The sequence below is a fragment of the Marmota monax genome, unplaced genomic scaffold (genome assembly GCF_021218885.2).
Source record: "Marmota monax isolate L192 unplaced genomic scaffold, Marmota_monax_Labrador192_F-V1.1 WCK01_AAM20220418_F8-fsc00210, whole genome shotgun sequence".
Classification (NCBI taxonomy): domain Eukaryota; kingdom Metazoa; phylum Chordata; class Mammalia; order Rodentia; family Sciuridae; genus Marmota; species Marmota monax.
The window spans coordinates 1,477,048-1,503,187 of NW_026695248.1; the positions used below are offsets into that span (position 1 = coordinate 1,477,048).

The following is a 26,140-nucleotide window of genomic DNA, read 5'->3' on the forward strand; positions in this document are numbered from 1 at the left end:
CAGGTAGTCGACTTCTGGGGCCAGTGGGAACAGGGCAAAGCACAAGCCCAGTGCCAAGTATGAAGTAGATTTCTGTATCTTTTTTAATGGTGTCAACACATTTAGCTGTTAAGATAATGAAGTTTAGGGTATTTCATTGTTGAAACAGCTAAGCAGAGCTATTAAGCTACCCTAACATTTGAGGTACTACTTTTGAACGCTCATTCTTATCTATTATTTCATTCTACCCCACCCATGTACTGTTTTTCCTTAAAGTTGGTCAACCTAAGACAAAAGTGAAGTGGGGATAGGACTAGGATAGAGTTGCCAAATCTCTTCTGGCACAAATTATTATGCTTTGCCCTAAGCTTTGGCTTCTTATTTTCAGATGAATACTGAACCCAAAAGAGGAGCAATTTCATTCTAGGCAGTTGAGGGTAGAGGTAAACTGACATCCTTGTCAAATCTGATTTCTTTTTAAGGATGAATTGATCCATGAGCTAAAGCAGACACTAAATGCTATCAAATTAGAAGAAAAAGGAGTCTATGTCCAGGCATCTACACTAGGCTCCTTGGAAGCTCTACTTGAATTTCTGAAAACATCAGAAGTGCCCGTAAGTAATCATGCCCAGCTCTTCATAGTCAGTGGTGGTTGTGGTTTGTGGTGCTGGTACCATTACTCGACACAAGCAGATAAAACTGGAACCTTCCTTTTTACAGTATGCAGGGATTAACATTGGCCCTGTCCATAAAAAAGATGTTATGAAGGCTTCTGTGATGTTGGAACATGATCCTCAGTAAGTCAGTTTCTGCTACCTATGGCCTTCAAACTGTCCTTTGTGATTGGCTTTTTTATTGAATGATCCTTGATGTATTTTAATCTTTCAGATATGCAGTAATTTTGGCCTTTGATGTGAGAATTGAACGGGATGCACAAGAAATGGCCGATAGTTTAGGAGTTAGAATTTTTAGTGCAGAAATTATTTATCATTTATTTGATGCCTTTACGAAATATAGACAAGACTACAAGAAACAGAAACAAGAAGAATTTAAGTAAGTTGGCATTTTTTATTTTATTTGGGTTCTTTAGTAATGAAGTTTGTTGAGAATTAACTAAATCCTGGAAAGGCATGTAGGCAACAAAAGCATGGCATTTGTACATCTACCTAAGGTTGTGTCCCTAAATGGTCTGTTATACCAGAAACTCTGCACCCAGTTTTCTTTGTGGCCTGTTAGTCATGAACATAGTAGTTGCTTATCTGAAATTGCACGGAATGTGATTAACAAAATCAAAGTATGAGAATTAGGAAGTCAGTGAGAAGTCCATTCCTGCACAAACATTCTGAGCGCCCATGTGCCTGGAGTGGTCAGTCTCACCCAGGCCAGGCACCTTCCTTTCAGAGCTGAGGTGCTCACTCTTGTTGGGAGAGGCAGCTGGTAGTTAATGCTTAAGTGGAGATAGGTGCTGAAAGTCAAAATAAAGCAGGGAGGAGCCTTGAAAAGGAGAGAAAGGAGAGAAGGGGGCTGTGATTTATATGTAGTTGGAAGGTCTCATCTCTTTAGGCCTCTCATTGGAGCATCCAGGCAGAATCTCACATGAAGTAGAACTGGGTCCAAAAATGGAGGCACCCACCTTGGCTGAGGCAGGTTACACTGTAGGGACTGTGGTAGAAAACCAGGTAACAAGTTGGCAGGATCCATATGATATAGGAAGGTACTTGTGGGCAGCGGAAGTGGAAGGATGGAGCTTTTCCTTTGAGTTATTGTTTGCCTGGTCATGGTCAGACTGGTTGCTAGTGTTATGGGTTGAGCACCTGTCAGGAGCCTGCTGTAGTCCATGCAAGAGATGATTGATCAGGTGGTTCACACCAGAGTAACACAGAGAATGGTGGCTTAATTTCAGATACACTTGAAGGTAGAGCCAGTTGGTGAACATTAGGATTTAAATTGGTGTATGGTCACTTTTGACCATGAAATCTAAAGCAAGAAAAACTACTTGCTTGGGAAGACTGCTAGAAACTTAGCACTTCCAGCATATGCTTAATAAGCAGGGAAATTAACCTTGCAGCAACTTTTTGGATCAAAAATTTAGGAGCATGGTGAAGAGGAGGAAGTGGGTAGATACCTTTGGGGTCCCAAAAGACTGACACATGTGCTAAGTGACAGACTTGCCAGCAGGTACTGTCCTGGTTCTAAGCCCCAGGATATGGCTGTAGAGTGACTTCTTTGGGGGTCAGGCTCAACCTTTTGTTTTGGCACAAAATCCTACTGTACCCAAACACCAAGCTGGGAATAAAGCAGTGAAGGGCTCCTTGGCTCCTTACTGGCTGGGTGTGGCTGGGTGGAATGTGGGAAGACTTGGGAAGCAATAAAATAGAAAGAGGGAGGAGGAAGGGAAGATGAAGGGCCTTGGGCTGTCAGCTGAGCACCAGCTTCTGTGGGTGGGCCTGCTTCTCTCACTCAGCCTGAGCAACCTGCTTTCATATAATGGAAAAAGCCTCATGTCCATTTGCTGTGTTTGTTGAAATTATTTTATAAGCTTAAAAAAAATTCTTGCTTTCATTTTCATTTCAGGCACATAGCAGTATTTCCCTGCAAGATGAAAATCCTCCCTCAGTATATTTTCAATTCTCGAGATCCAATAGTGATGGGGGTGACTGTGGAAGCAGGTCAGGTGAAACAAGGAACACCTATGTGTGTTCCAAGCAAAAATGTAAGTTCCAGCTGTACTGAGAAAGTGGTCTTATCTCCATGGGAGGGGGAAAAAAAGTTTTGTTTCCAGAACTTTAAAAAACCATCCAAGCTTTTAGCCTGGTATTATTGCACCTTAGTATGGGTAAATGTCAGTCTTTAAACAAAAGAAAAATCAACATGGTTTGCGTAGTACACTGTTTGCAGTCCCCATTCACACATCATCACTTGTCCCTCATTTCTCCGGTGACTCCACTCAGCAGCCGGTTCCCTTCTAGGTGTGCGTTGGCTGCGCCCTACCTGGTGGTTTTGCACAAACACTCCTGCATTTGGATCGTCTGCCTCCTCACTAGCTAGTTAGAATTATTGGGAAGGAACTTACAAAGGAGTTTTGTGACTCCTGTGTCACACTCACACTGCTGCTGTCTGCTCAGTTCCCTGAGGAAATTGCTGAAAGAGAAAACTGTCTCCGTGGTTCTTGGGAGAGTTCTTATGATGGCCTGTTTCTCAACAGCCTTCTCCTAATGGCTTCAATACCCACTGCAGTCAGTCAGCACCCAGGTTCTTTCATAAATGGATGCATAATTGTGAAAATCACAAGTATCCAATAGACTTCAGTTTTGTGGTTTTTAAACTGTAGTTTGGTCAGTGAGATCACGGAACTTGCACAACTCCTGGAGCATTTCCTCCTGGAAAGGGTAGTGACAAGTTCCAGGCTCATCCAAGATACCCTGCCCCAGCTCATGGCCCTTGAAAGTTTGTGCTTCCGTACCATTTCAGTGTTCTCTAGGACACTACTTGCAGTAAAATCAATTTTCCATGTGACTTTGACCTCCTAAGCCAAGCTCTTCCGGGTTTTAGTCCCCTCGGACCCCACCTCCCCTCTCTACTTTTTTTGAGACCAGCTAGGCTCAAATTTGCTGTTTTGGGGTGGCTGGAATTACAGGTGCGCTATTTTCACACCTAACCTTTTCCACTAGGCAGTCCAGGGGGTCCTCCCCTGTAAACTAGTGTCACTGTGACTTGTCATTTTCAGTCTGCATAATGTGTCCCCAGCTGCCTTTCTGACTTCATCTCCACTGATTGCTTTGAGTTCATTCCTGATGTGGAGCCTGCCATTCCCTCCTAATACTGCTCCGTCCTCTCAAGACAGGCTGTATTAGGTGGGAAAGTGACCCTGGGTGAGCAGAGCACGTGTAAGGGTTTACGCAGTAGTTCATCAGTGGTCTCTCTTCATCCTTATAGCTGTCTTATAAAGGGCATAAGTCAAAATTCTTCCTGATTCTGTGGTAAGCACAGGATAATGTGCCTAGGCTTTTAGAGTGGGCTCTGTGTATCTCAGCTGTCAAGGTGCTGTGGAGGGTAACACATCCCTCTGCGTACATTATATTTTCTATTATCTTACAGTTTGTCGACATTGGAATAGTAACAAGCATTGAAATAAATCACAAACAAGTGGATGTTGCAAAAAAGGGACAAGAAGTGTGTGTCAAAATAGAACCCATCCCTGGTGAATCTCCCAAAATGTTTGGGAGACATTTTGAAGCTACAGACATCCTTGTCAGTAAAGTAAGTATTTCAGTGGCATGTTTTCAGAAATTGGGGTGGGGGTCTGGTCACTTTTTTTGATTACCTGTATCAATAGCTTTGAAGTCTGTCTGGATCTGTAGAATCTGATAGTACTGGATCCTTCTCTAGGGTGTGCTCTGGTAGGGCCTTGTCCTGGTTAAGGACAGTACCTCTGAGTACAGCAGCACTGACAGAATGCCAGGGCCTCTGCTCTGTTCCTTGCAATGTATTGGAGGGGGGAGCTCTACTCCCTTAGGCAGGCTTACATTGTTGCTGCTGCTGAAGTTTTCTTTACACTGAGCAACATTTGTGCACCTGTTTGTTACATTCTGTTCACACTGTTTGTGCCTCATGCATTGCAGATCAGCAGGCAGTCCATCGATGCGCTCAAAGACTGGTTCAGAGATGAAATGCAGAAGAGTGACTGGCAGCTTATTGTGGAACTGAAGAAAGTATTTGAAATCATCTAAATTTTTCACATGGGGCAGGAATTGGAGTAAATGCAATATTATGTTTTAATACCACCAACAAAACAAAGACAAAAAATGGAACAGATGTATCTGGACACTGATGGACTTAGGTGTATAAAAACGTTTTCCATGAGAAACCAAGAAACTTACACTGGTTTGACAGTGGTCAGTTACACATCCCCACAGTTCCAGCGTGCCTGTTCGTTCACACCCTCCTCACCCTTCCTTACTTGGCTGCTGTTTTAAAGTTTGCCCTTCCCTAAATTTGGATTTTTATTACAAATCTAAAGATCTTTCAATTTTATACTGATTAAATCAGTCCTGCAGTATTTGATTAACCTCGCTTCTGCAGATTTTGTGATTCTTGGGACTTTTTTGATGTAAGATACACATCTTTATGCGTATTCTTCCGCCATAAGCCCTTAGGGATTTTTTAAAATAGAAAATGAAGCATTCTGATATTTATCTGCTTTGTGTGAAACCATGGTGTAAAGCATAGCTGGCTGCTTTTTACTGCTTGTATAGTCATGAGAGTCTTGTAATCATCACAGTTCAAAAACTAATAATAATAAACAGACATTGCAGTACTGGTAAGCTCTGTTAGGCTTCCATGTCAGTGTAGCTTCTCATCCTCATATCAGACCATCAAACTTATATCCTAGCATAAGGCAACAGGAGGGATTTTCATTCATTAATCTTGTTCTGTTTTGTTTGTCCTTTCACCATGCACATACTTTCTGATAAGACAGCTGGTAACGATGGGCAATTTATCTGGGTTTGGTGCCTCTGAGTCACTTCAGATACCTCATAGTGTGATTTGTTCATGGTAGTGATCCAAATTGCTAGCTCTAGATTAATATGGATCTAAGAAGCAGACACTCTTGTTGAGGGAAAATAAGTATTAGCAGCATGGACTCAAACATATATAAAATTTGTATGCTGTTAATGCTCTCTTAAAGATAGTTTGACAATCTATACTATTCTTCATTATCAAAATTTCTCTAGGGCCAGGAGAGGCATAGCGAATACCACCTCAGAACTATCTGTGGGACTTCATTTTTCCCAGAAGCTCCCCCACACAGAAGAAGAAAAAATTTACTTAACATGTTCATGTGCATGCTTGGAGACAAGAATAAGATGATTTAGAAGCTTTACCCTTTCTTGAAACAAGTAGAATCCTGGTCTGGGACCTCTCAGGAATTTCAAAGCTTAGCATGGATCCAGCCAGAAACGGTCTGGAGGTTTTTCAGCCTCTTAAGTATAATAAATAGTTGCTTCCTAGAGTTGAGTTTTTAAGGATTCACAAAAAGGAGCCTGTACAAAATATACATACAGTTCTTTATTAAACAACTGTAAACACTTCACTGTAAAAATCCATAAAACTTTATAAACAAACATTTTGTAAATAGAATCTATGCTACAGTAAAAGAATTAACACAATTATTTACATGCAATACTGACAAATTTGGCACTTTTTGAAAAGAAATGTACAAAAACACTTGCTTTAAAAAGAAATCTGAAAATGTAAAAACTCAGAGCATTACTATCATGCACTTTGCAAATACCTCACAAGCACTTATGGCACAGCTAGCGGAGAGCACCAGGCTCTCTGGTAATATTTATGTAACTTTTAATGTGCTTCCATAAGTTTGTTGTAAAACCACCTGAACATTGTCAAGAATAAAGTCAAATGCCATATTCCAAACCGATTCCACCGATTGCTGCATCAACCTGAAAGCGGGAAAGAAGAAAAACCATCATTAGGAAAGAATTCTAAGACTTAATTCCTTTTTCAAGTCTTCATTGCTTCATTTTTTACACATAAAAGGTAATCTTGGCCAGAAATTAAAATCCTAAGTAGAACACTAAAAAGGAAATACATTCCGATAGTTTTTAAATCGCATATTAGACATAGATCTCAAGGGCAACAACCTCATTTTAAACTTTCTATTATCAAAACATGGCATTTTTTGGATAATCCTGAAGAATATATTTTGCCAGGAATAAGTTTCCAGGAGAAAGTTTAAAGCCTTCATATATCTCCAGTAAACTGTTTATGCAATGTCACTGGGAATTCCCTTCCATAAAAACACAACTTACCTTTTCATGTATTTTATAACTAAGTCCAGTTTTTCCAAATCTTTTTCCTCTATAAGATCAGTACAGTATTTCACAACTTGCAATATATCTTCTTCCATTGGATCTAGAAAGGGGGAAAACCTCAAATAAGGACCATGATGTTTAATATAAAGAATAGAGAGATCTGCAGGGACAACGGAAAAAAGAATGGGCTGCAGAATTGGGACTTTTTTCAAAGCAAGTCCAAAAGATCAGTAAGAAATTCGCATTCAATCTGTACAGTATGTTCATGTTCTCTTGAACAGGGCCACCCACAGGTCAAGCCAACCTGAAATGGTAGTTATCCATTCTTTGAGCAAGGTCTTTACATCACTGAACTCAACAGCTCCAGCTAGATTGGGTGCTGCAGGCCTAACACAGCTGGCCAGGTCAGGCTGCAAACTGGAAAGGCCTGGCTCTCCTGAGGAGGAAGCAGCGATTTCTTCCTGTTGAAAAAACAAAAGATAAAAATGCTATTTTTAGAAGTATCAAGGACATTAAGACCTGATACAACTCAAGAGTTTTAAAAGTATTTTTCAAAAAACTTACCAGGGGTTTCTCAGCAGCAGGTCCTTCATGTTTTAGGAACCCATCAATTAACTTCTGGGGACTCCCACAGGCCACTGGCAGGGATTTTGCAGGACTGCTAAGCAGTTTGTTTTTCAGAGGGCTCTGAATCTTTTTCTTGGGACTCATGGGGGTTTTTTTCTTGGTTTTCTTCTTTTCTTTCACTGTTGCTGGCTTTAGCTGAAGTAAAGGATTCTTTGGCACTAAAGGAAGAGGTGTATAATGAGTCTGGACAGGACTCTTTCCCTTTCCAAATATGCAACCCCCACCTCCCAGAACATCCATCCTAAAACACCTCCCACCAGGAGTGGCAGTGCCAACAGGCTCCACACTTACTCTGTCTCAGCTCTGGCACTTACTAAGTCAGCCTTTGGTATGATTATTTATAATGGGGTGGTCACAGGATTGGAAGAAGAATCAACAGATGGAAGCCCTCATAACAGTGTCTGCTAAACTGTAAACTTTAGAATTGTTACTCTTATAGAGTAAAAGTGGATTCAGGTGTTTGTGATGCACATCCACAAACCTTGAGATGATGTTGTGTGAGTCTTTGACAAATATTGAAATGATCTGTCACTTCATTCTTTAAAACAAAGTCTGTATAAGACTCTAACTAGGACTATGCCAGCTCCCACCCCTACTGTAGCCCTGTTCAGATATTCTCCAGTAATGAAATCTCTTAATGGAATGAACGTTTATTTAAGCCACTTCCCAGGCTTACCAGATGCACTGGCTGGCTGCTGGTAACTAGTGTCTTCTCCCTGCCTTTGTCTTTGCTCATATGCTGCTTTCAGCTCCTTTTGAAGCTCAGCAGGAAGGGCAGCAAAAACCTCAGGGTCCACCTAGTGGGAAAGCAAAGCCCAGAGTCAAACTTGGATTAATTTTAAGTGGCAGCTGGTTTATATTTTTTCACAAAGGTTTTGTTTTCAGGTCAACCTTTGCTGACCTGTATGAATTCTTTAGGTCTTCAGTATCAAATATTAAATCTTGAAAGACTTTAGGGTAAGAATAGGAATTAAATTTGAGCACTAATTGGAACTTAAAACAGGAGCTGAGACTGTTACTGTCCCCCATATCTGACTACATTCCCACCTGCTGCATTCTTGTGGCCTGGTGACGGGCTCTGGCCAATGCGACAGAAGCAGAATATGTTCATTATTCTAGGTAGGCACCCACGTACCATCTGCTCCATTAAGTCTATGGTCTCCTGATGAGGCAGAACCAAGAATCCCACTCCCCATTGGACACAGCATGAGCTACTGAATTAGGGTGCAGAGGGGAAAGGGAAATAAGATGGTGTAGGATGGATGAGAATGCTTAAAACTATGGTAGAAGGTGCTTGAATTTAACTTACCTGTGAAAATGCTGGAAGGGCTATAACACTTATTCCTGTGTCACTATTAGATTCTTGAGGTTCTGGTATTTGCAACAATACTGTCCCAACTGGTTGTGCTAGAACTCCCGAATTACAGCCATTTACCGGTTCTTTCCTTTTGTCACCACGTGGCTCTCCCTGCTGAACAGCACAAACTTGTTCTATCTGTTCCCGGATATCAGATGGAAGTGCTTCTAGAACAGACTGATCAAGCTGTAAAATATCAAACATGAATTTGAGGTTAAAGTGTGCTTAGACATGAGGTGTTTAGGGGAGGGAACCTCTTAGATCATGAACACAGAGTGCAAACCACTGGGCTAGAAAAGCTACTGTCCCTCCTGGGCCCCTGCCCCCACAAGCACATCTTTGGAATGTCTTTGCCTTTTGCCATTGACACCTGATGTGACATTAGGAGTCTGGAGGTAAGTGTGGACCCCTGCCAGTACCACAGATCAGGTAAATCCACATATACTTGTATACTGTCTTATAGGAGGAGCTCACCCATGGGAGAGGCCAGAGCCCAAGATACATTACCTTTCTGGGACAGTTAATGAGTACTGTGTCAGAATTTACCTTCCTGTATGAGACTGCCCCAAAATACTAATAAATCTAGTCTGAAAGGAAGCTGGAAAAGGGGGTTTCTAGAAAATACTTTTCTCTGCCCACATACCTGCTGCTCCTTTGGCTAGGACCTCCCCCTTGCTGTCCACGTACATCCAGTACTTGGGAAACATGGCAATCTCATAACCTAGATAGGCTCATCTTACCCAGCCAGAAACAACTGTTGGGTGTCACCAGCAACTGGGAGCCAATGCAAAGATATCAAAATTGACCCTCCCTCTCCCTAGTACTATAGCCAGCATTGATATCTTCTCTAGTACGGGATAGAGGGAGATCACAAATGAACTTCCTTTAGAGCTTAAAAGTGCTATCATTTCCCAGGGGCAAAGGATGCCAACCATGTACCAACCACACTTAGAGCCTACACAAACTGAATTTTAAGCTTAGACTCTAAAACATTCACTCTACAAAAAGAAAGGTTTGCAAATGCTGCAAACCCCTTTGACATTAGATCCTAGTTCACTAAAGATCACCAGAGTTGCTCTGTTGAATACAGCAAGCCTGCATGATTACACTGACAAAGTGCCAGCTCATATGAGGACAGCCTTTTAAGCCACACTTTTACAACTTGCAAGAGTTGCAAATATTTGCAAAAGCACTTTCATCTACACGAATTACTGTCCTGTAAAATTCTGGAAACCTTATTTATTCTAACCAGTAGCCTCTTCTCCCTTTGGTTCTACGGATGGAATAAAAAATGTCATTTGTAAGCTACTTTTGTACTTAGGAGTATAAAAACATACCTGGGAAGGTGACGGGACCTCTATACTCAGGTTAAGTCTTGACTGCACATTGACGGGAGAATGCAGACCATTCCATTTCCTTGAAGACTCTCCCTTGTTAGTGTCAGGACTCACACTAGCTGGCAGATGTGTATTAAAGGATGGTAAGAAAGTGCAACTTCGAGAGGCAGGTGATATTTCCAGATCCACAGCCGTCAGAAACACTACAAGTATAGAAAAATACGCTTTATAGCCTCTTTAGGTAATTTGAATCCCAGGAATCCCTTTGTCTGCTGTGAATACTTATTAGGGCCATAGTTAAAATGTGAATCTGTTCTTCAGGGCAAAATTTACAGAGTCAGGCCAATTTGAAAATTAACTGCTTTCCCAAGGACATAATCAGAACCAAACAAGAATCATGTGACAACCACCAACCTTCCCTGTGCTCCTCTTCTGTGGACTTCTTAGCTTTCTGAACTTGGAAGAGGTCACGGACAGAATGTGACCCACCAGGAAAGTGGTTTGGCTGAACTGAAAGGCGACTGGAACATGTGGAATGGTTTGGATTAGTAGGAATCAGCTGATTCACATGAATCCCAACCTAGAACCAGAATAAAGAGTATGTTTCTAGGAAAACAGATATGAATTTTGCTCAGCAAAATTCTCATCTAATCCTTTTTTTTTTTAACTATCTTCTAGATCTTGTTTTTAGAACAAAGGGTTAAATGAAAATATTCAAATAAAAAACAGTCTTCTATGAGATTCATTAAAAAATCTGACTTTTAGGGAAGCAATTAAGCAGTTATTCTCAACCTTGAGTATCCAACTCATCTCAAATGTGCTACAATGTCTTCAAAAATCAGAAAAATCAAACAAGTAGAATATTATATTCCACTGATATGCTAATCAACTAAGGTTTTGAAAGTAGGATTTAAATGTAAGAAATTAATTAACTTAGGATTAGGGATGCAGCTTAGTAGTGAAGCACGTGCTGGGTATATGCTAGGCCCAGGATTCAAAGCCCCACCACCCCAAATAGGGAATATTATGGCAACTTTCCTTCACTGACCATTTTTCTTTTTAAAAATTAAATATTTTTCAAGTAAAAAATGAGAGGAGATGAGCAAAGGTACACTGCAAAGTTACTACTATCTCCCCCACCATAAACTATTAAAAAACATTCAGGAAAAAGTTTCAATTATGGCTGGTGTACTGACTTTAATCCTTCTACAATGAACCAAAAAACTACCCTTATTCATCTGGGTACCCAGAAGTAAACCTATGAAGTTCATCTTAAGAACAGAAATGTGAGGTGTGATTTGGGTGGGGTGGGAGGCCTTCTGCCCATCTAAAGCCATTTGCTCAGGCCTGTGATTTCTCTCTTTTGATCATCAAACTACAGACATCAGAATAAATTTTTAAAAAGACCTCAAAGTTACAGGGTTTACAGATTCAGACTTCTCAGTGCTATCTACTTCTAAGGAAACAAGAACAGGAAAAATAATACAATGCATATAAAAATTAACCTTTGGTTAACTGAGGGAAAGGTACTATAAAAACATAAGGTCTCTGGGACTGGGGTTGTGGCTCAGCGGTAGAGTGCTCGCCTAGCATGTGTGAGACCCTGGGTTTGATCTTCAGCACCACATAAAAATAAATAAATAAAATAAAGGTACTGTGTCCAATTCCAAGTAAAAATATTTTTAAAAAAAAGAAAAACAAGAAAAAATAATAAGGTCTCTGCCAGGCACAGTGGTATATGCCTTTAATCCCATTGACTCAGGAAGCTAAGGCAGAAGAATCTCAAATTAAGGCCAGCTTGAGCAAATAAGCAAGACTTTATCTCAAAAAAATAAAAGTGAAGGGCTGGGGGTGAACTCTGGTACAGCACCACTGGGTTTAATCCCCAATACCAAAAATAAATCCTACGATACAGAATTGTTGATCTAAGCATAAAATAGTTTCCATAGCAAATAAGACTATTCTCTCAAGTCTAAAAAGCTCAGATCTGATGAGAAAGTCAAATTTACCTTAGATTAACTCAAAGGAGCTGAAGACCTGCAATATTAACTTCCTATTCCCTACCATGAAATATGCAGAAAAACTGGTTATCCATATGTAGAAAAAGAGACCAAGCCACAAATGAAGCTTACAACATTACAGAGTTTAATGTCACACACTTACCCCTCTCATATCTGATATATTTAGTTTCATTGTATGAAACATGTTCAACGTAGCCTTTCCAATTATTTTTGCACTGTCTGTTGCATGGTCAAGAGTTACAGTCCTGCATTAATAAAATTAGAGATGAAAAAGGAGAAATCACCACAGACATCACAGAAATACAGCAGATTATTAGGGACTATTTTGAAAATTTAGATTCCATTAAACTGGAAAACCCTGATGAAATGGATACATTTCTAGGCAAATACACCTGCCAACCCTTAATTTTGAGGACACAAAAAACCTAAACAGACTAATAACCTATAATGAGACAGAAGCAGTAATAATAGTCCAACAAAGAAAAGTCTAGGACCAGATGGAGTCTCCGCTGAATTCTACCAAACCTTTAAACAAGTACTAATGCCAATACTTCTCAAATTATTCTATGAGATAGAAAAGGATGGAACACTTCCAAATTCATTTAATGAAGCCAATATCATACTCGTACCAAAACCAGATAACACATCAAGAAATAGACCAATACACTAATGAACTTAGATGCAAAAATATTTAATATATGCAGAAAAGGCCTTTACAAAATTCAGCACACATTCATGATAAAAACACAGAAGTAGTTAGGGAAGTAGCTACCTCAACAAAGGCTATATGTGAAAAATCCAAAGCCAACCTCATACTGAACGGGGAAAGACTGAAAGCATTACCTTTAAAATCTGGAATAAGACGTGTATATCTACTCTCGTCATTCCTATTTAATATAGTGTTAGAAAATCTAGCCAGAGCAATTAGGCAAGAGAAGGAAGTAAAATGAATAAAAAATAGGAAAAGAAGTCAAATTATGACTGTTTGCAGATAATATTATCCTATATTTAGATGATCTTCCAAGAGTACTAAAAAATTAGCAAAGTAGCAGGTTACATAATCAACAACTTTCCTATATATCAACAACAAATCTGAGAATGTAAACAGGAAAACAATCTCATTCACAATACCTCCCCCCCACACACACACAAAACTAACAAAGGGAGGTAAAAAGACCTCTACTATGAACTATAGAACACTGAGAAAGACACTGAAGAAGACTTCAGAAGATGGAAAGATCTCCCATGTTCATGTATTGGCATGAATTAATATTGCTAAATGGCCATACTACCAAGAGCAATATATAGATTCGATACAATTGCCACCAAATTAGCCAAAAAATTCTAAGCTAAAGGGAACCACAATACCTGTCTTCGAATTATACTACAGAGCTATAGTACCCAAAACTACACGGTAATAACATAAAAACAGACACACAGACCAATGGAATAGATTGGAAGGCACAGAGACAAACTCACACATCTACAGTTATGTGATCCTTGACACCCTTTTTAAAAATAGTGCTGGAAAAACTGGTTATCCATATGTAGAAGAATAAAAATCCCTTCTCTCTCACCCTGCTCCCAGCACCGAAAAAAAAAAAAAAAAATCAACTTAAAATGGATCAAGGACCTAGGAATTAGACTAGAAACTATGCAACTCCTAGAAGAAAATGTAGGGTTAACACTCCTGAACAGAGGCACAGGCAAACCCCAAATGCTCAGGAATTAGTACCACGAGTTAATAAATGGAATGGCATCAAATTAAAAAGCTTCAGCACTGCAAAGGAAACAATTAGGAATGCAAAGAGAGAACCTAGAGAATGGGAGAAAATCTTTGCTAGTTACTCTTCTGACAGAATTAATACCTAGAATATATAAAGAACTCAAACTTATCACCAAAAAAGCAAATAACTCAATAAAGGAGTACATGAATTAAACATACTTCTAAAAGGAAGAAATGTAAAAAGGCCAAAAATGAATGAAAAAATGCTCAATATCATTAGCAATTAGGGAAATAAAGTCAAAACTACAGAGATTTCATCTCACATCGGTGAGAATGGCAGCCATCAAGAGTACAAACAATAGGTCAGGCACAGTAGCACATGCTTGTAATCCCAGCGGTTTGGGAGGCTGAGGCAAGATGATTGAGAGTTCAAAGTCAGGCTCAGTAACTTGGTGAGACCCTGTCTCAAAATAAAATATTTAAAAGGGCTAGGGGTGAGGCTCAGTGATTAAGTGTCCCTAGGTTCAATCCCTGGTACCAAAAAAAAAAAAAAAAGAATACAAAGAATAATAAATGCTGGAGAGGATGTGGAGAAAAAAGGAACACTTTTACACTGATAATGGGATTGTAAATTAGTACAACCACTATGGAAATCAGTATGGCAGTTCTTCGAAAGACTAGGCATGGAACCATCATGTGACCCAGCTATACCACTCCTTTATATTTATCCTATAGGGATACATGCATGTCCATGTTTACAGCAGCACAATTCACAATAAGCCAAACTATAAAACCAGCCTAAGTATTCATCAATGGATAAGGAAAATGTGGTATATATTTACACAATGGAATTTTATTCAGCCTTAAAGAAAAATGAAATTATGTCATTTGCAGGAAAATGGATGGAACTGAGGACCATCATGTCAAGTGATATAAGCCTAACTCAGAAAGTCAAAAGTCATTATATTTTCTCTCATGTGGAAGCTAGAGAGGAAAACAGAAAAGAAAGAGGGTGTGTGTGTGTGTGTGGGGGGGGGGGGGGTGGGGGTTGGGGATCTCATCAAAATCAAAGGCAGATCAGTAGAGGAGGAAAGGGACCAGGGATGGAAACAGGGGGAAGAGAGGATAAATGCTGAGGAGTGATACTGGCCAAATTACATCATACTGTGAGCATGTATTAATATGTAACCAAGAGTCTCTTCATTAGGATTTTACACATCCCCAAAAATGTAACTAGTCAGATAAGTGGTAGAATAACTTTAAGAGAAACAAAGGCTACATTTCCTATGTATTCATTAGTACCTCCTAGTATGGAACTGTTTAAAGAGTTACACGATATTAGTTACGTAAAAGTTTACAAAATGCATGAGAAAGTCTCCCTTGTAAGAAGCTAAATACCACATTAATTACACTGGCAGCAAAGAGGGAAAAGGAAAATTACATAGAACACTGACACTTCAAGGTGAATTCTCTAATGAAGACCCCATCCACTAAAAATATAAAAAAGAAATTTAGAAAAAGAAATTTTAGTTAATGCATATACAATATATATGTTCCAATTAAAGTGTGAATACAAGGTAATCCAAGGTTTTAGATTCTAAGAGAACTTTTAATTCATAAGATTTCTAAGTTGAAGTACAGTCAATATTCAGAATGAAAAGTTAATTTCTGTTCTTTCTTGACTCATGTTTAAAGTCAAATCACTGAATAATTTCAACATTTGAAATATGCTTATCTAGTACTATTTTCTCTTAAAAGATTCTATAAATGGAGTAACAACTCTGTGGATACTATGACAAGGAAAAATATGGGTTTAAAGGTCATAGGCTAGAATGCCGGATTCTTGGATTTTTGAGAACACATGAAAGAAAAACAGAGGACCTGCCAGCACTTTTAGGTGCCCCAAACACACTAAGCTCACCTACCACTCCCTACAGGGCCTTTGGGGCTTTGCTGGTGTGAACAGTATGTTCCACTGCAAAACAAAAAACTTCCAATTCAATAATAGATTAAGACCTCTTTCCCAGAAAATGTATTTTAAAATGAGTCAGATTTTCCCACAGAAAATATGTTTAAGAAGATAATCATATTCTTTTTTTTTTTTTTTTTAATTTTTAATATTTATTTTTCAGTTTTTTGGTGGACACAACGTCTTTGTTTGTATGTGGTGCTGAGGATCGAACCTGGGCCGCATGCATGCCAGGCGAGCACGCTACCGCTTGAGCCACATCCCCAGCCCAGATAATCATATTCTTGAGTAAGGATCTAATTAAGCAGTTCAGTATAAACATGTCTAGTAACACTACACTTAACTATTACTTGAAAGATGCAGGCATTAGCACACTTACTAAAGTAGGTAACATATAATTGTTCGTGATAACCAAAAGCAGAAAAATTTTATAAACTGCATAATTTATACTTCCTATTTTCACAGCGAACAAATGCCATTAATGAGAAATTTGGGAGCTTCTGTTTGAGTTATCTCATGACTTAACAGTATCACCACAACATGAATGGAATGTATATGACTGGCACGAGGAAGTAATTTTTACTAAAAGATATAAATCTCTTTGTGGCTTTCATTGTCAAGTCTTAAAACTGTGATCTCACAGCCAAAATGTAGTACACTTCATAAGATGGTATGCAAAATCAAGCATTTTCATATTGGTCACACATCTTACATGAAATTTAATATTAAATGGCCTACACAACAAAACCCAGAATTTTAAAAAATGCTTTCTACCAATTTTCAGCGTTAATGATTACTCTTTTCATGAAGAGAAATTATACCTACATAAATAGTCTTTTTCAAACCATTTTTTCAAGTACTACATCACAATCTGCTGCAAAAGCAGCAGTAAGTCTTTTACAAACCACAACAGTCCCCACTGGTCTGCAGATTGGCAGCCTCGCCCTTTCTTTCAGACCACACACTAAAAAAGAGTCTGGAGACCCAAGGAAAGGCTGCCAAGGGTCAGGAAGCCAACAGGTCAGTCTGCATATAACTTGCTGAGCCAGCTACTGTGGTGTGGATGTGGTCAGTACCCTAAGGGTTCATGTGCTGGAAGCTCAGCACTCAATGGCTGATGGTTGAGGAGAGGTGTTGAGACCTTCTTCAGAGGGGCCTGGTGGGAAGTAACTGGGTTAGGAACTAGTAACTGGAAGGAACTAATATACATTTCATGGGACCCTAGTTAGTTCTCAAGAGAGAGTTGTTATAAAAGAGCAAGACCAGGATGGGGTTGTGGCTCAGTAAAGCGCTTGCCTGGCACATGTGAGGCACTGGGTTCAATTCTCAGCATCACATAAAAATAAATAAATAAATAAAGGTATTGTGTCCAACTACAACTAAAAAAAAAAGAGCAAGACTAGTCCTCTCCCTTGGCTTCCTGTCTTGCCTGTGATCTCTGTCACATGTTCCTACCATTGCAATACCATCTACCATCTGCTGAGGGAAAAAAGACTCACCAGGGCCAAGCAATTGCCAGTGTCATGGTCTTGGACTTTAGAACTATAAGCTAAAGAATCCTTTTCTTTACAAACTACCCAATCTCAGGTATTCTGTTACAGCATTGGAAAATGGACAGATAAAAGTATACTAACCTAAGATGAATGACTTTAGGCCAAGGCCTGGCACTAAAGAAAGTCAAACAACACCACATTTAGGTTTTTACTCAAACTCTTGATTTTCTTTATTTTCTATGAATTATCATAACCTGCATTAAAATGTAAATACCAACATTCCTTTTAAGATGAGCTTACCTGGCAATATTATCACAAATTCCATGGCCTCCAAATTTTGCAGTTTCTACAGGGGCACCTGGCTTTCGTACCATGATTTTGAGAGTCAAACGTTTGCCCTTCATGCTAGCAGCTTCAAGTCGCCTTTGAATTTCTTCTGAAAGATTCAGAAGGAAAGCTTCTGCCTCTTTTGGCTACAGAAAGACAAACGTGGAAAAACTCCCATGTTATTTTCTTATATGCCTAATCATTCTTTTCAAGTATTTTAACTGTAATATTGAGTTAGAATGCTATTTCCTATCCTAAGCATATATTAAAAATAAACATTTTCATTACCTTGTTATATGTTAGGTAAAAATACCTTCCCAATGAAGCAAAATTAATGGATTTTTCCCCCTTCAGTACTGAGGATAAAACCCAGGGCCTCATGCATGCTAGGCAAGCACACCACCACTGAGCTACATATCCAGCCCTTTTTTTTTACTCATTCTGAGACAGAATCTTACTGGCCTCAAGTTGCCCAGGTTGGCTTTAAACTTGTGGTCCTCCTGCCTCAGCCTCCCAAGAAGCTGGGATTATAGGCATGTGTTCCCCAACCCAGCACCATTTCCATTCTAATGGAAATGGGAACCACTGAGTTCCAAAGGGCAGGCATTTATCAAATTCCAAATCTTTACGAGGTGTTGGGAGGGAAGAGGGAGTTTCTCATCTATATTCCAGAGAGATAATCAACCCAAACATGTATTCTAAAAGAAAGTAAAAACTCAATCACCTGTACCACTACTTTCTAGATGCATGAATAAGTCAGAGGAAACCTACTTTAACTCAAAATTTAAAATATTCAACACTAAAAACATTTTTCTGGTCTTTTTCTTTCACTGGAAATTGAAATAATTATAATCACAAATCTTTTTTGACCCCCAAAGTATAATTTTTTTAATATCCTTCCCAAAGATCAGAATTCCCTGGGGTTCTAACTTAGCATGTACTGTCTCACAAAACTTTTTTGAGGTTTAAGATATAATTTCAAGCTAACAGTGTTATGGTTAACTGGAAGGAAAGGACTATGTGAAAATATTAACAACATAAAGTAAAATGTTACATGATCAGTACCTGAGTAAATCTTATTCCATAGTTGATTTCAGCTGAAATAGATTTTCTTTCCTTTTCAGTTCGAACTGGTCTATCATCCAAACCACGGCAGAACCTGTAAAGCATTTGACCTGTTTTGGGACCAAATTCTCTTTGGAGTTTTGCCATGGTCATATACTGTAAGTCTCCACAAGTTTTAATTCCCAAGGATGTCAACTTAGATTCCATTGAACGTCCAACTCCTAGAAAAGGGAATATATGAAGTTCTTCAGTTATGTAGGTCAAACTATTAAAATAATTTTATTAATGGAAAATAGCCAACATGTCAAAACAATTTAAAATTTAAGTGTCATCAAAAGGATGTAATTTATTTGTGACAAGCAAGATTGGTATCTAATCCACAAAATCAACTAATTAAGAAAGATTCCTGTTTAAATGAGGCTACAGTACAACTTTCACACTTTCAGTCACCCACAGTGTTAGCGACTATACCGTGATACTGGTAATTTAAAAAATTTCATGATGGTTTCAGCCATGTTTTCTTTAATGGGTAACAGAACAAAAATTTGTAAATATAGGCCAAAATCCAAAACAGTTTATTTCTATCATATTGGACAATAGTAGCAACAGTGACCTGGGCTTGAAGGTTTCTAAGCAACATATTGGTGGGGGGAGAAGGATAGACCTCCTACAATTTTATCAAAAGAATAATATCCCTGAAGAGGTAGTATCTACCTTCCTAGAATGGGCCAGGTTTCAGGATCCCCACAATCTTTTTTTTTTTTTTTTTTTTTTTTTTGAGAGAGAGAGAGAATTTTTTAATATTTATTTTTTAGTTTTCGGCGGACATAACATCTTTATTTGTATGTGGTGCTGAGGATCAAGCCCAGCGCCGCATGCATGCCAGGCGAGTACACTACCGCTTGAGCCACATCCCCGGCCCCCCTACGTTCTTTACTATAAGATACAGAGTACAAGGCTTGTATCTCACCTAAAAGATGCTGATGAGTTCTGCGGCTCTAAGTTGGGATCTTGGTTTTCCTCCATTTGTCCTTAGCTTTATAAAGGTATGTACATCTAGGAATGCCTTTCCTAGAAACCTGAATTGTGTTTCTTATTAAAATGATTCAACACACTAGGCATGGTGGCGGAAGCGGATAATCCCATCCACCTGAGAGGCTAAGAGAGGAGGATCTAAGTTTAAGGCTAGCCTCTACAACTTAGTAAAACCCTGGCTCAAAATAGGTAATGAAAAGGGTTGGAGGGTCTCTTAATTCTCTCTTCTTTCCTTCTCTTTCTGTCCATGACACCCTCCCCCACTTCTTTTACCCTATCTCCTTTCTACCTCTTTTTCCTCTCTTCTCATTTCCCCATTTCCTTCGGTGCCTGTCTGCCTTTCTGTGAATGCTGAGAGAGAATGAGAAAACAACTAGCCACAGGAAAACTAAAATGCAGCTAAAAACAAGTTTCTAAAATTCAGCAATATGAGGTTTATAATGTACACAGAGTGCTAGCTGAAAGCTGGGAAGGGGTTCATGGAGTTACTGCTTAATGGCTCTGGGGCTTTCTTCTTCTGGACTTGAATATACTGAATACCATGAAAATGGACACTTACAGACGGTTAATGTTATGTGAGTTTTGCCTCAATAAAACAAGTTTTTTTTTTTTTAATAGTGCTGGGGGTATAATTAATTGTATGTCCTTGGGTCCAATTTTTATTATCTCTAAAGAACAAACAAAAAACCCCACATCATCAAATAAATATTCTCTATCAATAAAGAAAATAGCACGTGTGTTTCTATTCTTCTGTAGGATATTATTAAAAAAGAGCTCAGTGTGCAGCCTACTATCTTGCTCAACATGGCTGTGTTAATTCTGGCTCCTATGCCCAGTGTGATCTTCAGTGGTAGGAACAACTAGCCAGGCCAGGTTCTGCCAGAACCTCTGAAGCAGTGACTATGACACAGGGGGGAGGTCAGTATGGAAGTGGAACAGACAAATTAAAACAAATTGATTCACTCCCCAGTGGAAGCTAACTGGAAGGTACCCCCCCAAGAAAACATATCTTGATAAACCAAGAAGATATTCAATATAGAATTTCAAATTTTCTTTTTCATGGCACAATATTATATTAAAAAAAGATTACAGAACTATGGAAAGCACTAATGAATACCTTTATAGTAGATAAAAGTTTAAAAAAAAAATGTGTATTTACCTGGTAGATTAATAACTAGCTGACCTCTGATAAAATCATCTACTTCTTCAGATTTTAGGTGGTACTGCCCATCTGGTTTTGCTTTTCTAGTTGCCATTCTAGCCAGGAGAATATTAGAACCTATAAAGTTGAGAAGAGAAAAAGTATTGTTCAAAAATAGCTACAATTACCTTTAAAATTTCTTGACAAAGACACTTAAGATTAACTATCAAATTTCTAAAAATAATAAAAGTAAATACAAATCATTTTGAACAAGTATACACCTTGCAATTTTGGTAATATGAATCTGGCTAAGATGGCTGGTGGACGTAAGTGTTTTTCTCTCTTCTAAAACACATACCATTCCAACATCTATTGGGATGTAGGAGAGAGAAAGCAACCCTGAGAGTTGGGGGTTTAATAGGAACTGAGGGCAATGAAGAGAAAGTAGTTCATTTTCCCAACCATAAGATCCAGCATAGGTAGTAAAATGAGGCCACTGGATAGGGCAAAGAGAAAACCCAAACAACCAGGACATGTGTCATGGCACTGAGGACAGCAGAGTCTTCAAAACACAGCTAGAAATGGGCAGTGCATCCTGATGTGTGGTGTGGACCAAGAAGGTGGAGGAGGGAAAGGCTACTGAGAAGGGCCAGGGAGCTATGGAGCTTGGCTGATAGGCAAACTTTTCCCTGAATGGCATCTCCACACACTAGAGAAGACCTGCACCAACAACATATGGAAGACTTCTGTAACACTATATATTTTACTAGGGTAAATACAGAGATTCACAAGGAGTTCTAGAAAGTCACACCAAAATAATAAAAGTGGTGCATTTCGGGGAAGGGAAAAGGAAACGGAGTGGAAATATCAAGTGAGATTTAGCTTTAATTATATGTTTAAACTTAAAAGAATGTTATTTGTACTTTAAAAATAAGTACAATTTAAAAACAAAATAACTAAAATCTGTCTGACACTGGAATACAGAAGGCAAGACCTAAAGGAAATACCAAAAAGGATCTTTGGACAAATAGCAAGGAATAAAATGACACACTTGAGGGGCTAGGGTTGTGGCTCAGCAGTACAGCACTTGCCTTGCATGTTGAGAGTCACTGGGTTCGATCCTCAGCACCACATAAAAATAAACAAAATAAAAAAATTGTGTCCATGTACAACTAAAAAAAAAATTTTTTTTAAAAAGTGACACACTTAATACACTAGCCAGAATTAATACACTGCCAACGTATTACTCTTTTGGGGTTTTTTTGGTACTAAGGATTGATTGTACCAGGGAGCTTAACCACTGAACCATCTCCAGCCCTTTTTATTTTTTATTTTGAAACAGGGTCTTTCTGAGTTGCTGTAGCTGGCTTTGTATTTGTGATCTTCCTACCCTAGCCACTGGAATTACAGGCCTGCACTACCACACCTGGCTAATCATTTTATTATTCTTAACATCCTGGGATATGGTGACATCTTAAAAATCTTGCTGGCCGAATCTCTTTTATGCCTTCGGAGAGACCACCCTCCCAGGACTAGCTAAACTCCTAAAACGGTAAGCCACTTACCTGAAAACACACCTTTCACATGTAGGCCAGCCATCCCTACCTTCCTCCTTATCAAACTCTCACAGAGCAAGGTAATAGTTTCTGTCTGTTCCCTTATATCCCCCCGGTGCCAGCTACCAAGCAGTTAGAGACCACTCCCATAGTGAAAAACTGCCAGGTTAGACAAACAGCTAATGCTAAGCTGCTTCCTCAGCCCTGCCTGGCTTTTCCTGCAGAAACCTCAATGAATACTCTGGCCTCAGTTTTCTGCTGCTTTTCCTACTTCTGCCTCTTGACCATCCTGGTGCTTCCCTGGTGGCCCCACTGTATGGTGGTGGCCTGGCTCCGGAGAAATGGAAGCAACCAATTCTTTCAATGAGATTAGCCTCTCCTTGTCACTCAAACACCTGTGTAAATCCCAGGGGTAGTAAGGAGACAGGAACTTCAGAGTTTCAGCATGAGGATAGAGGCCTTATTAGTGGAAGAGACAACGGCAAACTAAGAGATTATCATCTCTACTTCCAAGCCTGTGGCATATATACAGTAGAGCAGGGACAGACGGGCTCCACTTGAGATCAGGGCAACAGGGCTATTTTGACAGTAGCTACTGAGAAGTTGGAGAAAGGAAGAGTGACACATAGAAGCACAGGTATGACGAAGAATTCCAGAGAGCACACCTGGAAGTGTTGACAAAAGAAGTACAGGTGGTCCAGGCGTAGTGGCACACAGTAATCCCAGTTATTTGGGAGGCTTAAGAGAATAGGATCACTAATTTAAGGTCAGTCTTAGCAACTTAGTGAGAACCTGTCTCAAAATAAGTAATAAAAAGGGCTGAAGATATAGCTCAGTGGTAAAGTGCCCCTAGGTGGAATCCCTAGTATCAAAAAAAAAAAAAAATTTTTTAATTTAAAAAAAAAAAAAAAAAAAAAGGACAGGGGGTAGAAGAAGCTGAAGAAACAAAATTCAAGGCTCAAAACAGATGGAGAAGAGTCAAAAGAAACTGGAATTAATAAGAACACTGTCATTTGGGGTGACTCTCAGTACTGAGACAGCCAGGAATTATGTGTTTCAGGAAACTGAACAACAGTGAACAACAATACGCATACCTAACGCTAAATTCCACATCACCACCCTGCTTTAATACTATTTTAGCTCTGTGCCCTTTTTTTTTTTTTTTTTGGGGGGGGGGAGTCCACAAATATAATTAGACTTTTCCACTTTTTTAAAAAAATATTTATTTATTTTTTTAATTTTAGGTGGATACAATATTTTTATTTTTTTTAATGTGGTGCTGAGGATCGAACCCAGTGCCTCACATGTGCTAGGCGAGGCACTCTACCACTTGAGCCACAACTCCAGCCCCTAGACTTTTCCTACTTTTGAAGAACAAGAATTATTATATCTTGTTCACTGCAAAGATATTCTATCATCAACCATTTACTTGCATTCCCAACCCTTTTACCTGCAGCTGCAAGCAATGCTAAAAAATATCAGAAGGGAGAGGCCCACCTATGCAGCATGTAGCAAGCAAGCTAATAAAAACTCTAAAGGTTAAGTGTTACTCAAGGATCCCAAACCAACTATTTTGAGTACAGTTAAAAATATAAGATAAGCCAGATACTAACCAATTCCAACAGAAGCAGCACATTTAGTCTTGTCTTTGATTTCCATACGGATGGCATGTGCAAATTCATCAGGACTGAGTTTGGTCTCTGCAAGGATTTCAGTGATGTCTACCAGTGCTTCATCACAACTGACAGCTTCGATATTGTGAGTGTAGCTATCAACAAAAAGCAAAGGCAATGAATCACAGCCAGGGCACCATCTGGTAGACAAAAATGTTGCAAAATAAAGTATACAAACCACTGATTAGCTTTGGAACAGCATTTAAAGTGCTTTCTACTTGATAACACCAACATTTCTTTATTTGGGATCTTAAGGACCACTGTGATTATAACTCACTTACCATTTAGCACAGAACCCCGACATATAGATGCCAGATAACTTAATTTATCCTTTTATATTTTCTTTCCCCTACTAAAGTAAGCTCTCACAAAGGCAAGGATTAAAAATTATTTTTCTCAGTGAGATCAGTATTTAGCAGCCATTTGTATTAAATGGATACAGATGCTCAAAATAAAGCCTAAGAAAGAAGCAGCAGAGGTGAAGATGGAGACAAGAAGCGTATCTCCTCAATGCCACGCACGGTGGTACATGCCTATAATCCCAGCTACCTGGGAGGCTGAGGCAAGAGGGATCACAAGTATGAGGCCATCAGAAGCACTGGAACAATTTTAGCAATGCAAAAATGTCCCTTGAAAATAAGTTTTTCCTTTTAAAGAAAGTTGTCAAAGTGGGATGATGAAGAAAGGGCTTCTAAGAGAAAGGTCTAGCAAAAGTGACCCTGACAATGCTAAAAACAATACTACCACCACCCCCCAGTAAAAAAACAAAAACACTGGACTGTCTTTATAACAGAAAAAGAAGTAGGAGATAACACACATGGAAATGATTATATTATACATGTACCTCGCCAATGTTTCATACATTGTTCGTGCAACTTCTTTGTAAGCATGAAAATCATACGGAACAGCTTGAAGATTGGGACAAAGCTGTTTAGCGTGCCCAAAAAACATTCCATTCTTAATGCCAACTTGTCTAGAGAGAAAACAAAACATAATGGTGGTTATACTAGAAAGCCTCAAACTAAAAGCCAAAATTGAATATGTTAAGTTCTCCCCATGCCACTAATATAAAATTTCCATTTATCTCCCTTCTTATTAGGGCTTAACAATAGGCATTTAGAAAATGTACAGGTTTGTTTTCCCCCCAAAGGAAAATGACACAATTGTCTGTCTAGTGTAATTTATATATCTCTTGTCTGAATCTGAAGACTTCTCCTAAAACTCAACCTCTGGCCCCTTTGCAGAGTTGCCAGCATGCCATATGCTGGTGCTGGTGATATCACAACCACCACAGAGCAGGAATATGCCGTCAAAAAGGTTTTCTTCCCCTAATACATGGCACAGTTTGGCCAGGGTTCATTCCCCCAAAGACAAAGAATATAAACGCAAGAACTACACAAAACAGTGCTATGTGACAAACAGACAAAATGTACTCATCCTATTACCACCCAATTCCCAATTGACCAATTCCATGCTCCTGAAGTGGCTCCACAGTGGTTGAGATGCCAACAGCATTGTATATGGTAGGACATCACTCTGGGCAGGAGCCAGGGTTCCAGAATTTTGAGGGACCTAATTGAAAATGGTAAATTTTAAATCTACTGTGTGTCTCAATGCCCCACATTACCTTTGATATTTGGAGCATTCAGCACAAAACTATAATTATGGAATTATACATAATTAGTAAAATTCCACTTTATCACTCTGTAAATGAATCAAGAAAAAAATATTATAGTAAAACACAAGCAAAGTAATAAGAGCAATGTTTCACCAGATTACATAATACTATAATACAGTATGGTCATGGTTATCCTATACGTTCACTCAAATTATTTACTAAGAGCTTACTTAGTATGGAGATGTGCCCCATTAGAGAAACAAATACAAACAGTCTTCAATTACTCCAAGGCCTCTGGCACTCTCCCATCATTCAGATGAGAGAGCCAAGAGGGAAGAATCCTCCAACCGCACGCATTTTTTAATGTTTACAAAAACAATAAC

The 26,140-nt window shown here is 39.0% G+C and overlaps 2 protein-coding genes across 10 annotated transcripts in view; one reads left to right on the plus strand and one right to left on the minus strand.

Moving 5' to 3' along the window:
- The window catches only part of Eif5b (eukaryotic translation initiation factor 5B), a 59,912-nt gene extending 54,609 nt beyond the window's left edge, over nucleotides 1–5,303 (plus strand). For both annotated transcript variants that reach the window (XM_046440380.2, XM_046440381.2), the window contains exons 19-24: nucleotides 462–593; nucleotides 700–776; nucleotides 868–1,032; nucleotides 2,554–2,692; nucleotides 4,078–4,239; nucleotides 4,602–5,303. In XM_046440380.2, coding sequence (XP_046296336.1) covers nucleotides 462–593; nucleotides 700–776; nucleotides 868–1,032; nucleotides 2,554–2,692; nucleotides 4,078–4,239; nucleotides 4,602–4,709 — 783 coding nt within the window. In that variant the 3' untranslated portion in view covers nucleotides 4,710–5,303. The remainder of the gene's footprint in view (nucleotides 1–461; nucleotides 594–699; nucleotides 777–867; nucleotides 1,033–2,553; nucleotides 2,693–4,077; nucleotides 4,240–4,601) is intronic.
- A 723-nt stretch (nucleotides 5,304–6,026) lies between these two features.
- Nucleotides 6,027–26,140, minus strand: part of Rev1 (REV1 DNA directed polymerase) — a 78,998-nt gene continuing 58,884 nt past the window's right edge. For 7 of the 8 annotated variants that reach the window (XM_046440369.1, XM_046440371.1, XM_046440368.1 and 4 more), the window contains 14 exons: nucleotides 24,984–25,112; nucleotides 24,080–24,234; nucleotides 20,929–21,048; nucleotides 18,735–18,955; nucleotides 17,643–17,815; nucleotides 12,297–12,399; nucleotides 10,548–10,713; nucleotides 10,134–10,336; nucleotides 8,749–8,982; nucleotides 8,116–8,236; nucleotides 7,377–7,597; nucleotides 7,117–7,273; nucleotides 6,810–6,912; nucleotides 6,027–6,440 (listed from right to left, as the gene is read on the minus strand). In XM_046440369.1, coding sequence (XP_046296325.1) covers nucleotides 6,329–6,440; nucleotides 6,810–6,912; nucleotides 7,117–7,273; nucleotides 7,377–7,597; nucleotides 8,116–8,236; nucleotides 8,749–8,982; nucleotides 10,134–10,336; nucleotides 10,548–10,713; nucleotides 12,297–12,399; nucleotides 17,643–17,815; nucleotides 18,735–18,955; nucleotides 20,929–21,048; nucleotides 24,080–24,234; nucleotides 24,984–25,112 — 2,218 coding nt within the window. In that variant the 3' untranslated portion in view covers nucleotides 6,027–6,328. Of the gene's footprint in view, nucleotides 6,441–6,809; nucleotides 6,913–7,116; nucleotides 7,274–7,376; nucleotides 7,598–8,115; nucleotides 8,237–8,748; nucleotides 8,983–10,133; nucleotides 10,337–10,547; nucleotides 10,714–12,296; nucleotides 12,400–17,642; nucleotides 17,816–18,734; nucleotides 18,956–20,928; nucleotides 21,049–24,079; nucleotides 24,235–24,983; nucleotides 25,113–25,584; nucleotides 25,712–26,140 lie in introns of those variants that run through there. The other variant, XM_046440375.2, reaches the window with a different exon arrangement.